This window comes from Zonotrichia leucophrys, chromosome Z, assembly GCF_028769735.1.
Source record: "Zonotrichia leucophrys gambelii isolate GWCS_2022_RI chromosome Z, RI_Zleu_2.0, whole genome shotgun sequence".
NCBI lineage: Eukaryota > Metazoa > Chordata > Aves > Passeriformes > Passerellidae > Zonotrichia > Zonotrichia leucophrys.
Window position 1 is genome coordinate 67,117,200 of NC_088200.1, and position 15,900 is coordinate 67,133,099.

The 15,900-nt window shown below is 49.0% G+C and overlaps 1 protein-coding gene across 1 annotated transcript in view; it reads left to right on the forward strand.

The window, feature by feature from the left end:
- Window positions 1-2,699: 2,699 nt before the first annotated feature.
- The window catches only part of PRDM6 (PR/SET domain 6), a 75,997-nt gene continuing 62,796 nt past the window's right edge, over window positions 2,700-15,900 (forward strand). The window contains exons 1-2 of the mRNA XM_064736115.1: window positions 2,700-3,219; window positions 12,900-13,207. Of these exons, the coding sequence (XP_064592185.1) occupies window positions 2,700-3,219; window positions 12,900-13,207 (828 nt within the window). The remainder of the gene's footprint in view (window positions 3,220-12,899; window positions 13,208-15,900) is intronic.

Genomic DNA, 15,900 nt, shown 5'->3' on the forward strand with positions numbered 1-15,900 from the left:
TAGTTGGGCTCTTTCCTCTACTTCGTCACATTTTTCTAGCGAGAAACGAATTTTTCAGATTGCTACCACCAAAAGAAATTCACTATTTTAGAAAGAAGTCCAATAAGGAAGACAACCATAGCACAGATGTGCGCGCAAAGGTAAAATAAAAGTAAATTAAAGAGTCAGATGGGGGGGAATAAAATTGTGGCCAGGAGGGAGGTGGGTAGGAACGAGACGTTGTTTTAATGCAGTGAAAACGGAGCAAACCAAGCGCGCCCGCTGCCAGCGCGCCCAACACTGACCGCCAGCGACGGTGCGAACAGACCGGCAGCCCCACCTCTGTCCCCGGGCTGAGCGGCAGCGCCGCGGAACTACAGAAAGAGCATTGAGAGAGCGAGAGGGATGAAAATTATTACATATTGCATCATAGAATTGATCAAAGACTTAAAGAAGGTTTTTATACCCAACTTTATAACCCCTAAAAATGGGTGCTGGGGGTGCTCCTACTCGTGCTTGCCTTTAATTTAGGTGTTATCAATCTATACAGCAGATGACGGATGACCTTGTCAAAATAACTCCAGTCAAAACATTTTTTGCCCGAGCCGTGTTCAAATTTGTGTTAAAATGTCCTGCCTTAGACACAGACAAAGTCTAAACAGCAGCAGCTTTCCCAGGCTCTGCGAGAATGAAGGGTGGGAAAGAAACAAACTGGAACCACGGTGGGGAGAAGGGTGAAAACACATTACACGCTCACAAGTTACTTTTGTAGGCAACTGTGCATTCAGTGTGCGTGTAACACCTGTCTACGAGGGCTCTTCTGGCACTAGAGAGATGTTTTGGTAAGATAAACAGTTCGTGCATTTTGTTCTCAATGCAAGGCACAATATGTACGAACCATATACCTGAGAGATTATAGTTCTTGTCTGTTTTTTCACATGGTCTAGGAAAGAAACTGGAAAAAAGCCCCAAACTTGTAAATACTCACTGATATGTGAGCTCAACAACTGAGCAGCGGGGAGGGAAACCCAAGTTTCTAAGCAGAGTGGGGACGGAAAGTCACTAGAGATGAGAAGTTTCTCGCCACAGGTTGCATCTCCCTCATGAGTGCTTCTTGCACTGCGCTGTAACCCGGTACAAAGAGCAGGAGTGGGGCGTGCTGGTGGTGCTCGGGGATGCAGGGTCTGAGCAAGGAGAAGCTCTGGGGCGGGGGGTTCCCTCATCTGCGCTGGGACCGGTCTCAGGCAGTCGAGGGGAAAAGGAGGCATGTCACCCCGCACACAGCGTCAACTATCTGAGACAGCACCGGGACAGGTCGGGGAGGTGCCTAAAATCCGCCCCAGCCCCCGAGGGGCCAAAAGCAAGTGAAGCAAGAGCCTCGCAGCTGACGGGACGTGGCCGGGCGCGGGGCGCTGCGGCCGGCGGGGCCGGGAGTTCCCGCTCGGCTCCGGGCTGGGCGCAGCGGATCCCGCTCGGGACGGGGCCGGTCCCCCGCTCCCCTCCGCCAAGGTAAAAGCCAAAATCCCCAAATCCCAGCAGCTCTTTGGCTTTTTTCGGGGCCACTGTACTTCGGAGCTGGGGGAGGGGGAGGGGAGGGGGGAGAGGAAAAAAGAGAGGATGGGAAGGAAACTGGAGGGAGGGAAACAGCAGAGAGGGAAAGAGGTCGAAGGCTGGGGGTGGGAGGGAGGGAAGGAGGAGGGAAGGGAAGAAAGGGGCACTTTAAAAGTTGAGCCAGGAACAAAGTGGGGGAAGTTGCCAAAAAAAGAGCTCTGCATCCAGACTCGCTGGTAACTTCCCGATCCCTCCCCTCCTTCTCGTACACACCACACACACTTGTATTTTGCGCTGTCGTAAAACCCACGTGTCTCGCCCAGAGCCTGCCAGAGCCGAGCCGAGCGCCCGGCCGCGACTGCGATGCGCAGCCACAGCAGAGGGAGCCCGGTGGCTCTCAGCTAGCCGTCCCTCCGGTCCTCGGAACCTGGAGAAGGATCAGTCCCCTCCCGCGTGGACAAAGATCGGAGAAGGCTTTGCTCCCGGCCGCTGTCCGGCTCGGAGGTTCCCGGAGCAGCCGGCCCCTCCGCACGCCCCCCGAGCAGCAGCAGCAGCAGCAGCAGCGCTAGCCCCGCTCAGGTAAGGCAGGCGCGGCCCGGGCCACTCCGAGCTGCCTGCACAGCGCGGCCCCCGAGCCCGGGCAGGGTAACGCCGGCCGTGCCCTGCGCCCGGGAGCGCCCGAGTGGGGAACAGCCGCGGAGATACCCGCGTGTGTGTGCGTGTGCCTGAACTTTCCTCCGCCTCCGCCTCCTCCTCCCTGTTGTCAGCGGACAGTCGTTTGCTTCCGCGGAGAGAGGGAAGGAGTGGAAAGGAAAGGCAGTGCGTGCGAAGGGGACGGGGTGAGCGGGGGCTCTCGGGCCGAGGGCGGCGTGAGGGGCTGCCCGCCACCGCCCGCCTCCTGCTCGTGCTCCGCCGTGTCGCCCCGGCCACCGCGTTTCTCGTCCTGGGGCTTTTCGGGACGGGGCTTTCTCCTCACGGATCTGGCCACGGGCAGGAGAAGCGACGGGCGCACGGTCCCCCACGGCCGCGGCGCAGAGCCCAAGCTTGGCACAGCGTGTCTGAGCGTCTGTCCGACCGCGGGTCCCACCGCGGGGCCGGGCGGCCCTGCCAGGGCGGGGCGGGGGTCTCACGTCTTCTGTCCCCTTCCTCCCTGCTCCACAGGCAGAGCGATGCTGAAGCCAGGAGATCCCGGCGGATCCGCGTTCCTGAAGGTGGATCCCGCCTATCTGCAGCACTGGCAGCAGCTTTTCCCGCAGAGCAGCCAGCTCAAAAGCAGCGGGGCCCTCGCCCAGCTCCAGCCACCCGAAAGAGCCGAGCCCCCGGCTGACAGCCTCCGCCAGCGCCCGACCTCCCTCTCCTCCGCCTCCTCCTCCTCTTCCTCGTCCACTCCGTCTTCCTCCTCCACCTCGTCCTGCGTCGCTGCAGCCGCCGCTTCTCTGGCCGGCCTGACCTCCCTGCCCGTGACCCAGGTCCCGGTGTTCGGCCCGCTGCAGAGCTCGGAGCTCCCGGCCGGGGCAGCTCCCGCTCCCCTGCAGGGCAAGGATTTGTGCGGGGCCGGCGGCGGCAAATGCGGCGAGCGTGGCGCCGCTCGGTACCGCTGCACGGCCGAGGAGCTGGACTACTACCTGTACGGGCAGCAGCGCATGGAGATCATCCCCCTGAACCAGCACACCAGCGACCCCAACAACCGTACGTACCGTGCCCTTCTCGCCCTCCTCCGCCGCTTCCCCTCCGCGCCTGGGGCCAGCCCGGGGACGCTCCAGGCTGCTGTCGGTGCCTGCACCGCTCTCACTCCACCAGGAGCATCCTCCGTCTCGCCCTTCCCTCCCTTTAGTTTTTGCCTTGGTACCAGTTGTTTCAGGAGACGGGCTGCAGCCCTTCAGCAGCAGTTTTTCTGGTCTGAAAGCCATGTTTTTCCCTGGAAGGCACGCTTCGCCCGAAAGGCTGTGGCGGGGGTAGATTTCTTTCGGTGGGCTGCTTAGGAAAATGGATTCAGCAAAGGTTCAGGGCTACTAGCTACAAAGCTGGTCCTTTCTCGCCTTGTATGTCCCACTCCATTCCTGCCCGGAAAGCCCGGGCTTCGCTGAATATCCAGAAATCAATTACTCCTCCGAGCTGGGCAGGGGAAAAGTTGCAGTTTTCATCAGATGATCTAGGGCAAAGTTTTCCTCTTTCTTATCTCGGCGTATCGTTTCCTTTCAGACCTCGTTAACACCTCGTTGGTTTTAGTTTCCACCCCTACGGAAAAGCATGACATGGTCATTTAAAGAGAAAAGCCGATTTTCTAGACGAAAAAGTCTGCACGAGTCAATTAATTTAGGACTTGGAGGTTCTAAAGTGTTTTATACTGCTGTTGCCTATTCTACAGCTGGGAGGGTTTTTTGGGGGGGAGGGGGCTCCCCTATCATTATACATCTGTACGGATGAAAGGTTTGTCATTTTAGAAATTTCTGTCTTTTTTTTACCCTCTATCTATCAACACGATGCGACCGAGGAAATTCACTACACGAAAAGAACTATATGAGCTCCTAATAGTTCTTCAGTTTTATAACTAACATTCAAAGCACACGGATCTGGATCTGTCCCTCTTAAAACACATGGTCTCGACCCATGCACTTAAAAAAAAATATTATTGTTTCAAACACTCTCTTTTATCCTAAGATTTCTTAAAACTCTTTTTTTTTTTCGTTGTCCTTCTCAATCACCACTCCCCAAATGTCGGTTTAAGGAAGGCTGTTGAACAGAAAAACGATACCCCAAACCAGCAATCCTGAAACACATGCCCAAGCAAAACGCGGATTCGTTTAATTCAATTTCAGACAAGGAGCTTGTTTTGAAAGTTTCCATGACATCCTGCTATGTATTAATTAAACTGGGTGGGTTCTAGCACAGTCTTCAGCGCTGCGCATATGTTAGGGGGGGAAAGTTGAATCGGAGTTTGGTGGAGATTTTTCCCGCCTTCTTAACATTTCAAATGCTTCTATATTGGTTGTCGACTTTATTTTGAGCGACTTCCTCATGCTTAGTCTTACCTTGTAGTGAAACTTGTTCGTGTATTTTGTGTTCTTGGGTGAAGAAAACGTGTTATTATAAATTACATGCAGAAAATGGAATCCGAAATGCACTTCTAATCGACAACCGAACGGTTCAAACAATCCATGTTTTACTTCCCGGAGCCGCTCTGTAAACCTAAAGGGTAAAGGTTGTAAAAGGAGAAAGGAATATTACAAAGCGTTTGCGACGGGTGGGGGGGGGGATATTTTTAAGGACTGAGTGGAATAAGAGCACCCCGCAGAGTCGGAGGCGAAGCCTGAATAATTTCTTTCGAGCGCGGTATAAAAGGTGGAAGCTTCGGGGAAGCAAAGGGATCGATCGCGGAAAGGACGTTTGTGAATCGAGTCCGGCTCTGGCGGGGCAGCCGTCGCCGTGGGAAGGACGGGCAGGGGGCAGCCAGCGCCATCTCGACTTCTTTTTATGTTTGTTTTTCTCCAGCTAGATGTAAACATTCCTATAATTTACTTGTTTACTGGGCGGCTTTCGCTCTAGCGGTTATTAGCTGCCTCCGAGCGAAACTCGCAGCCCGAGTGTTTCGGTTTTCTGGGACCAAGCGCAGTTGCTTTGGGCAACTCGTGCTTCAAAAAAAAAAAAACAAAGAAAAAAGTAAACTGTCAGTGAGGAAGGAGTGCCGCAGCTACAGCCCGTGCCGTGCCACGCACTCCCAGCACTATCAGGGAACAAGCTGCAGGACACGGCCTGGCTGCCCGAGCGCGGCTGGGGTCACGCTAGCGGTGCGTGGGCAACGGGGTTTCTACAGCCTTGACTCCCACCCTCACTCCCGTTTCGCATCATTCCCACCCTCACTGCCCGCTTGAGGGGAAGGAGATGGGGGCTGTGGGTGGGATGAGGCGTCGTCTACTTTAGTTTGAGTAGTACTTGCTTGCTGCACTTCCATGTGCGGACAGCCCCAAGGGCAGCCCGGGACGGGCGGGCTCTCCCCAGCCCGGCACAGTCACCCGCCCGCCGGGATCCACGCCCTGCCCGGAGCGGGGGCGCCGCTCTGCTCCTTTGCCGGGCCCCGCAGGCTCCGTCTGTGCCTCGGACTCTAATCCCAGCTGTACCTCCTTCACCAACCGAGCGGGTGCCCTGTCTCCCTCACTTTCCCAAATAACACCCCTCTCTCCATGCCGACCATCCCCTCCTTTTGCGGCGCTCCCCGCGTGTCCCCGCTCCCCGGCCGGTCCCACCCACTCCACAGAGGCGCCGGCAGATTCCGCGTGTGCCCCGCTGGTTCTGCGGGGCCGGGGCGGCGGCCGGGCCCGCCGGGGGAGCCCGAGCTGCCGCCGAGGCTGTCCCGGCTGCTGAGGATGTCTGTCTGTCCATCCCATCCCGTCCCGTCCCTTCCAGGCTGCCGAGGCTGTCTGTCCATCCCGTCCCGGCCTCCCCGCCAGTTCCCGCTCCCCAGCGCTCGGCCCGGCCCGGCGCCGGGCGGCCGCCGCGGGAAGATGGATGGGCGGCGGTTTCCCAGTAGACACACGCCTTGATCGTCAAATATCAATGAATATGGCACGGTCTTGGGCGAGGGAAGGGGGCGGGGGCCGCCTAGGAGCTGTGGGTTTTAAATTGAGAGGGGATAAGCTAGGGAAAAGTAATAATAATGATAATAAAAAAGAAGCAATTAAGAGGCAAAACCCTGACTAGAGCCCAGCAGTCTTTACCCGCAGAGAAGTAAAGGGGATTATGCTGAAGCCCCGATAAAGTGGCAGGCGGCTGGGGACCGTTTGCTTTCCAGCCTCCAATCTGGAAGGACGAGGATATTTCTGCGCTCTGGGGCGGCAGGAGCGATCTCCTCGGGTGTGCCCGGGGCTGCGGGACCGGCTGTTCCCCCGGAGGCTCGCCCCGAGCTCCTGGGGAGGCGCTTCCGCACCGAGAGCTCTGAGACTCCTCCACCTTCGCCGGCAAGCACCAACCTGCCGCCGTAATAAATACGCCGTGTAAAACTGAAGTGTCACGCCACCAAGCACTTTGCACGCCTTTTCCCATTCAATTTATGGGGAGACAGAGTATATGTAACATGCTGTGAAGTGGATCGGTGTGGAAAATATTCGGACTTTTTTTTTTCCTTTGGACTGCTGGTAACCTGTATGATTTAGCTATTTTACATCATTAGTTACCCAGCACCCTTAAACATAGCAGATAGCCATACATTAGATTGAGGTTAGAGAAGGTGGTGACTGTTTATTTAGGGTGATAAAATGGTCCATCAGCAGTAATCTCCATCGATATGTGCCACCAGGAGATGAAGGATGAGGGGACAAGCCACAATTAATTGCCCTATAGTTTTGTAGGAGAGAGTGGAGCCGGTGCGGGCTGAACTTCGATCTCCTCTCCTGGCGCCTATTCATCATCTCTACATTGTATATGGGGGTCTCTCAGGGGCAGAGGGTGGCAAGGTTTATCTACACACAATATTCTCCTACCCTTCTCATACCTGACACGGAAATTTAATTCATTCATACCTGCAGTAGAAGGCAGGGAAAAACAAACCCACCTCCCTCAACCCACCCCACACTCGCCTATTAAAAAAAACCCGAAAGCACCTCTGAAGGCGCCCCTGACCCGCTCCGGGGCGCTCTGGGGAAGGAGGAACAACCCTGGGGTGTGCCTGAGACCCGGCCGGGAGAACGGGCAGCGAGGCACGGCCCGGGGCCACAGTCCTACCAGAGGGGACGGGGACAGCCCTGGGACAGTGGGCCGGGCTCCGTCCCGCTCTCGGCAGAGAGCTGTTAGAGTTAATAACTGAATAAATAGAGGGCACCCGAAGGGAAAACGCATCCCTGTTTCGTGGCCCCGAAAGCCTGCCTCCGGTGAGGCAGTCTGATAGAAACTGCCAATAATTTGGTGAAAGGACTTGGATGCCAGCTCACCGATGAGGAAACTGAAGTACGAGAGAGGCTGAGCTTCCCTGGAAAACTCCAGCCATCAGGAAAGGAAGGGAAACCGTCCCTTCCAGCCCTGCCTCCTGCTTAGCTGGGTACCCGGGCCCTGACAGGGATGCAGGGCCAGCCATGGTGATTTATACTTGCAAGTGAGTAATACCATGTGAAATGATGGCCACTTACACTGGATACCTGCATGCTTGCGGTGAATTATGGAGCAAAGGGTCAGAGGCCACCCTTCTTTAATACCAGCAAACTGCAGGTATCCAGTCTAACTGCACCTTTGAAGCATATTATTGCTGAGGAAAAAATGTATTTCTCTCATTTATTGTTACAGCTGGTTTGCTGGTAAAAACACTGTGTTAAACCCTAGTTTCACTGACGAAAGGTTTTTCCTTTCAGATTTGCTTTAAAGTGTGCAGTAGTAGTGTTATTTATGTTGGTGTGTGTTTAAAATTACATTTTGGGGGCAATGATGTGTCCTTTTGCCTAGGTTTAATACTTTTAAGTATACTCACATGGAGTTATTGTATTGGCGTTACACTGTGTTCATTTTTCTGGAGGCACATAAACAGTAACATCTTCCAATCCTTCCATAAGAACCATGCCAAACAGCTCCTCTAGGAAATCCTTTAATTTTCTTTTTCTTGTATCTTCCTTTCCTTAATCCTCCTTATCTATAGAATACGAAGGTATAAAGAAGGAAACTGATCTCCTTCCAAAGTGTTTGGCTGTATCTGGGCTTGCAATGCAGTATTCCCACTGACTTTACCTTCTACATCTCTAGATTTTATCAGGACATACTCTGCTCTGGCTGCAGTCCTCCTTTATTTTTCCATTTTCAGCAAGTCCTCCAATTTTCTTACATTTCTTGCATCTTCTCGACTTGATTTGGGGCTTGACTGATGCTATTGCAGAAAGCAGAATTATCCATTTCAGCCATTCTCAGTGAAGCCCTGCGCTCACACTCAGCTGCTCTCCGAGGCCAAAACTGGAGGAAGGGCGCAGGACAGCTCTCCTTGACACCCTGTCTGGCCATGCTCTAGGAAGTTCACACTTTTAGAAGCATCATTTTCGTGTGAACCCCTCCACAGCAGTGTGGGTGATAATGGCCACTCTGGTGATGTCAGGGGACCTCAACACTGCCCCTCTCAAAGCCCCGCTTCTTTTCCATGTCTTATTAAGCATGTTGGTGCAGCGTGACACGTTGTACTCTGCAGCACTCACAAAAATGATGCCATTCATCCTGCTGTGAGGCAGGATAGCATGCAAGTCTTGGAGCTCTTGATTTTTTCCCCAAAATGATATGAAGGAAATCCTTCCGTTGTCCTCTGAGGCAAAGGAATACATTGCCTACAGTGGTGGTCTTTAAATGGATGCTTTCATGTATTACACTATTACACAAAAGTTAGTTTACAGGACAGGAAAAGATGCACAGTAGCTTTTTACTCCAGGCATGGTAAAATATAGCTAGGATGGCTTCCATTCCTTATAACATTTATGAGAATTTTTAAAGATTTTATTTGCACTATTACATAGCAACTAAGGCTAAATGTATGAAGCATGAAACTAAGAAGAATTTCAGTACTGCTTAGTATTAAAGACAGATTCCTTCCTTCTCATCAACAAGACATTAGCCAAAACAGTTTCAAAAGATGTTCCATTTTCCAAATTTTCAGCATTGGCAGGACAAAGGGGAAAGGAACACAGCGGGGGATCAGATACTGTGACTGCCAAGCATTAAGACATTACCACTGTTTTTGGACACTGGAAAATAAATATCACCATGTGTGACTTTCTGTAAGGGTAAATGACAGTGACACGGGGTTTGTTTGTACTCCTTGACAATTTCTTAGTTTCTTTTTCTTGGAAATGTAGAAATAAAATGTTTAATCCAAATCCACGCACACATATTGTCAGAATTAAGTTAAGGAATTATTGTTCTAGGCAGGTACTGAAATTTTCGTGCATGAAAAGTTATGTATATCTGGCTGCCGTATGTAGGAACTCGACACTGAGGTTGTCTGACTGGAGTAAGGAAGATATTGAGCAGGTTTAATGTAAATTTCTCCAGAGATACAATTCCTCTAAGAAAGCCATTGTAATCAGCTAGTTATGAGGAGGGTTGCATATCCAGAAAATATTAAAGCAGCGCAAAGAATTAAAATTCAAGGGCCTACCCTGGTGCTAACTGTCATCGTGGTTAGATATAATTTCTTTAAGCTGTCAGTTTTCCTGTAAGATGTTTTCTTTTTGATTTGCATGAGTAGATTGAAATAAATTGATTTCATAGAGTCATAGAACAATTTGTGTTGGAAAAGATCTGTGAAGTCATCAAGTCCAACTGTAGATTGTAGAGTTCAGCCATAATCTGTTTAGAGTGTATCACATGCCAAACTGTTTTGGGTTGTGGGCTCACTTTTTCATTGTTTGAGGTTTTTTCTTCCCTTTTCCTATTTGGGATCCTTTCCTATGTGACCTCCAGTGCCAAACTGCAATGCTGCCCCTAATATCTTTGGATAGGCCAAAACCACAGGGTTTCTTGATGACTGGTTTTGAAGAGGAAAGGAAAGAAAAGATGCTGTGGTGATACCTCACTTTCCAAACTAGCTGTGGAAATAATAACAAAAAAACCCCAACCGCCCTGCCACCCCATTTCCTCCCTCTCCAGCATATACTTGATGCCTTTTATTCATCATGCCTCAGAATGGTTGTAGGAATATCTGCTGCATTCTTTTAGGACTCGCCAGAAATATCTTCCCTGGGCTCCTGCAAATCCCGCCCACCATCCACCCCCAGTTGACGTGGCTGGGAGAGCAAAACTCCTCTGCCATGGTGTTTCAGCCCAAAGGAAGTCGTTTTATGGCGGGGAAGATGTCCCTAAGGCAGGAGGAGCTGCACCCGCTTTGTGGCGGCGTGAGGGCCGTCCCCGCTGGGCGGATTTGTCCTGCCGTGCCTCTGCCTGGACCTGCTGGGGATGGATGGATGGAGGGATGGATGGATGGGTGGAAGGATGGAAGGATGGGTGGATGGATGGATGGGTGGAAGGATGGATGGATGGATGGATGATGGGTGGAAGAATGGATGGATGGATGGATGGATGGATGGATGGATGGATGGATGGATGGATGGATGAGTGGATGGATGGATGGATGGATGGATGGATGGATGGATGGGTGAAGGTGGATAGGATGGATGGATGGATGGATGGATGGATGGATGGATGGATGGATGGAAGGATGGATGGATGGATGGATGGATGGATGGATGGATGGATGGATGGATGGATGGATGGATGGAAGGATGGGTGGATGGATGGATGGATGGATGGATGGATGGATGGATGGATGGATGGATGGAAGGATGGATGGATGGATGGATGGATGGATGGATGGATGGATGGATGGATGGATGGAAGGATGGATGGATGGATGGATGGATGGATGGATGGATGGATGGATGGAAGGATGGATGGATGGATGGATGGATGGATGGATGGATGGATGGATGGATGGATGGATGGAAGGATGGGTGAGTGGATGGATGGATGGATGGATGGATGGATGGATGGATGGATGGATGGATGGATGGATGGATGGATGGAAGGATGGATGGATGGATGGATGGATGGATGGATGGATGGATGGATGGATGGAAGGATGGATGGAAGGAAGGATGGACGGAAGGATGGACGGATGGATGGATGGACGGATGCCCGGCCTGGGGCCCGTTTGCCCTGCAGCCCCTCTGCAGGGGCACCCGCCGGAGCGATGCACGGCTCAGGGCTTGTCTCCTTGCCTTCTGCTGGGATCTGTGAGCCATGCTGCGGGTAGGGAGCTCAGACAGAAGAGCACCAGGTGGAGGCAGGTGTTTTCTGCAAAACTCAAAGGTGTAATGATCTTGATGGAAATTATCTTCCACACGTGACTTAGTAATAATTTCTTGTTGCTGAATGCACCACTTTTTTAATGGTAAAATTTAAAAGACAGGAAAAAGTGTTTATGCAGTGTGTCTAAAACTGCAGAATACACATAGAAGCCATAATTTCAAGATGCATCTTTTACTGTCCTTTAGCAGCTTTTGATGAAATGAAGGGAGGGTTTTCCTTTGAAGGATCTGTAGGAAAGAGACCTACTTAATACACAGTACATCCAGTTTGGAAAGAAGAACATCTGAGTCAGGGCCCCTGAGAATTGAGGCTGTGGTTGCAGGCAGTTTAGCAAGTCTAAATCTGTGGCATAGACCAAGAAACTCCTACTTCTGTAGTGAATGCTGTGCTCTGTTTTTATAAGGAGTGGTATATGAAATTATTAAGGGAAAGATGTAGGACATGCTACAAGAATACTACGCCATAATTATTGGTTTTTCTTTGTACTTCTGGAATAAATTTGTATGAAAACATTTATTGTGTTACAAAACTGAAATGTGAAGAAGACAGCAATTTATTTCAAGAGATTCATTGTTATGTTAACTCGGCATATCTCCAGAGAAATTAATTTCTTGAACATGAAACATTTTCCTGGAAGATGTACATTTGTGGCATGTGGAATAGTGTGCAGTGGAAACACTTAACCAAAATTTTCTTTGCTCAGAAAAGAAAAGCCATGGTAGGATCTTCCCAAAATAGAGACACATCATTCATTATAAACAACAAGTTAGGGAAATCAACAGTTTTACAAACTGATCTTTTTCACAGGAATTGCTCATGAACTCAGATATGCTGTTTTGGTCTTTTCCTAGCTTCATTTACATTGTACAGGCAAAGAGCATGCATTCTCATTCAATAAATAAAATTTCAAGTGTGTGCCCAGAAATATTTGCTGCATAATTTCAGTTTTAAGATTAGATTTGTCTTTAGTAAAGTAAATGTGCATGCAGGCTCCAATTTGTCACTCATGAGGTTCTGGTTTATTTATTTTATTTTCCAAACAGACAGACATGCACACACACATGTTAATGTAAAAACCAGAGTGAATGTTCATTTAAAATAAGGATAAAATTAAATCTTGTTCCAATTAAGCCCTTGGGCTGAGCTGTCGTAAGGCAGTTGAGAGGGACTTGTGACACGCTATGACTCCGTTTTAAAATGTCTCTCTGAAACACACTGGGATGGTTTAACTGCATTATTTGCATTAGTCAAAAAATTCATCTTTAAAAACATTGTTAAAGTAAATGAATCTTGCAGGTTTGTGAATACACAAGGCTTGCAAATTGTCTGCAGGATTTCTGCTCAGCCTTTGGAATTTTTTACTGAAGGCTTTGGCGAGATCTGGGAGAGAGCCCAAGCAGCGCTCAGAAGGGCACGGCGTGCAGGGGCACCGGCTGCGCTGCCCTGGAACGGCAGTGCAGGCACAGGGATCGGCGTGGCACGGCCGTGGCGGTGGTGGTGGCCGGCAGCAGGGCACTGACAGCTTTTCCCTCTCTGTCCCCCAGGATGCGACATGTGCGCGGATAACCGGAACGGCGAGTGCCCGATGCACGGGCCCCTGCACTCCCTGCGCCGGCTGGTGGGCACCAGCAGCGCCGCCGCCGCCGCTCCGCCGCCCGAGATCCCCGAGTGGCTGCGGGACCTGCCCCGCGAGGTGTGCCTGTGCACCAGCACCGTGCCCGGCCTGGCCTACGGCATCTGCGCCGCGCAGCGCATCCAGCAGGGCACCTGGATCGGGCCCTTCCAGGGAATCTTGCTCCTGCCGGAGAAGGTTCAAGCAGGTGCCATCAGGAACACTCAGCACCTCTGGGAAGTAAGTTATCATGTTTCCTTCCTTGTCAAATTTGATCTTTTTGAAGTAAACATGGAGTGAGATTGTATGCAGTACTAGCACCAGAACTAGCCGTGAAGATAAGCAAACAAACCCACAACTCAAATAAACCAAGTAAGCAGGTTTGAAAGTGTAGCCAGCGCAAGAAAAAGCCTTACTGTGATAAAGGTAGCCAGAAAACCAGTGGGCAGCACAGAGCTCCAATTGGTCTGCATGAGAAGAGCCGACTGTTGAAGGTGCTGTCGTGTGTAGAGTCTCGGTCAAAGAGATCTGAAGCTTTTACAACACCCAGTGCTTTCTATATTTCGAGGTACAAGAGCTGATGGAGCTCTCAGGTATGGAAATTATGGAGCTCTCAGAGCTCTCAGGAGCACCAGCTGTATTATGCTAGAGCAGTGCATGTGGGTTGAGATGGAGTGCTGCACCTCTGCTGTGGCCCTCAGCCAGTCCAGGTAAAGCTACTGAAATAAGCCCAGGATCCTACTCCTCAGTCTGACCCTTTGCAGTGTGACAGAGTTCGTTCTTGCTCAGTTTAGTTCAGCTCTGGTCCTGTACCTACTGTGCCTTCACCAAAGGAAGTTTCCAGTGCTTTATGAAAGCCACTTTCAGATATCTCAAAGCCATTGGTTTTTCTTTTTTAAATATTTGTTACTGTCTTAGAGAGTGACAGGTATCACTCAGGAAAAACCTATAATCTCTGTGTGTCTGAAAGAGCCTACTCTCTTCCTAGTCTTCTGCCATTAATTTCTTTGATTTGTACTGGAAGGTATAATTTTTTATTTCTGCTTAGTCCTCTGTAGCTGCAATCTCTGCTTGCCTCAAAACTAACTGCAACAGTCAGTAGAGACTGGCCCATAGATCTGTGGTATTTGCTCATCCACACCAGATCTAAATCTTCAGAATATAAGGAATCCATGAAGATGCAGTGTTTTTGCTGTCTTCAGCGTGTGTACAGGGAAAGTGAATAGATCTTTGAAAGATATTTGGGGGTATGGAAGGGTTGGAGCTCCTATGCTTTTCCTGCATGTAAATAAATAATAAACAACACACCAGGGTCTTTGTCTCAAGGTATTTATCCAAAAACATCATTATGGCAAGAAGATTTTCACATTGAAGAGATCATAACACACCTGAATGTGATCAGTAGAACTGGATGAATTGCAGTGACTGGGAATTTTGCTGCTGCCTCCAGTAGAGATGGAATTTCTCTTGTACAGCAGATATTGATAATTTGGATTTTAACCTGTTCGTATCGAAGCCCAGTAATTATAATGGCTGTATTTTGGGGTATTTATTAATCACATATTTTTTATAGACCACTTTATAATGATGTTGGAATTCAAATTGTGAAGAAGGGTATTGTGATTTAGACAATTCCAATTAACAGAATATATAATAGTGAAATGAGATTGTCAGATCCACATATTACAATAAGTACTGAAATTTAGATAAATTGAGGCAGATAATTTTTCCATAAATATTCACAGCATGAGTTTAATTTTTAAAAACATATGAATTAGTTTTATGCACGTAAACTTGCAAATACTGACAATACCTTTTTAAATAAGCAAGATTTTTATCATATTTCAGGTTATCTTAAAAATGGGTTTGAAGCAATGAAAGAAGCTAGGGCTTTAAAAAAAATTAAAAACAAAACCAAGAAAGATACTAAGGAAAAAAGACCTACCAGTACTATTGTGTGTACCAGATTCAGGCTGTAAGTGCTTGTCGGCTGAGTTTTTGTGTGGGATTACCCTTGTGCTCTTAACACACAACACAGATTTCCTGTTGGATAGCAAAAAGAATGCATGTATTTTAATAGAATTATCTTAAAAATAAGAATTCAATTTGATTTAATAATAACATGTTGCTCATGGTCTTGAATTATTTCTGTTAATGACAAAAACTGTTATCAAAGAAACACATACTCTAAGCTCTAGCCAAAATTTTGCTGTTTCTCATTTGTTTTGTCTTTCAATTTGGCATACTTTATCTGTCAGAAGACCAATGTTTAATAAAAAAAATGTATTAAAAGAAAGTAATCAGAAAGTCTAATTTTACAGAATCTGATCTATGAAAATACATAAAAGCAAATGGCAGTATATATCTAAATAGTCTGTATTCATTTAGTCTGCATGGTGTAGGAGTGTGGATTAAATCACTATGAATGATAAATAAATATTTCATCATAGTCCCTTTATAAAATTGTGGCCTTAGTCCATTCTCTTTCACTAATATTTCCCACACAGCTGCAAATGCAGATCTGTCTACAGATCAGCTGTTCAGCATTAGGTCTTGATAGACCTTATGGAGTGAATTTCACATTTTTAGTATCAGAAATTGCATTTTATTATTTTGCCCTCGGAACTGTAAAGTTGATAGATATTTGTTTTAGTTTACAGTTCTTTGTGTACACCAGGCAAACAGAAGGGCAATTGCGAACACTTTTAAGCATAGTTACGGCTTTGGTTGCTTTTTTCTTTGTGCTCTTTGTTGTGGGAAACATCAGAAGCACTGCATTTGATGTACAGTTCAGTGCCATGGAAATATGCTTCAGACTGTGTGCACAAGTGCTCCCACCACGCGCTCGGTGTTTGCTTTGTGTGCAATGTGTGGAGCGCAGCGGCTCAGAGCGAGTTACACCCCGCTCCACTGCAGCCCCGACACCTATGGGT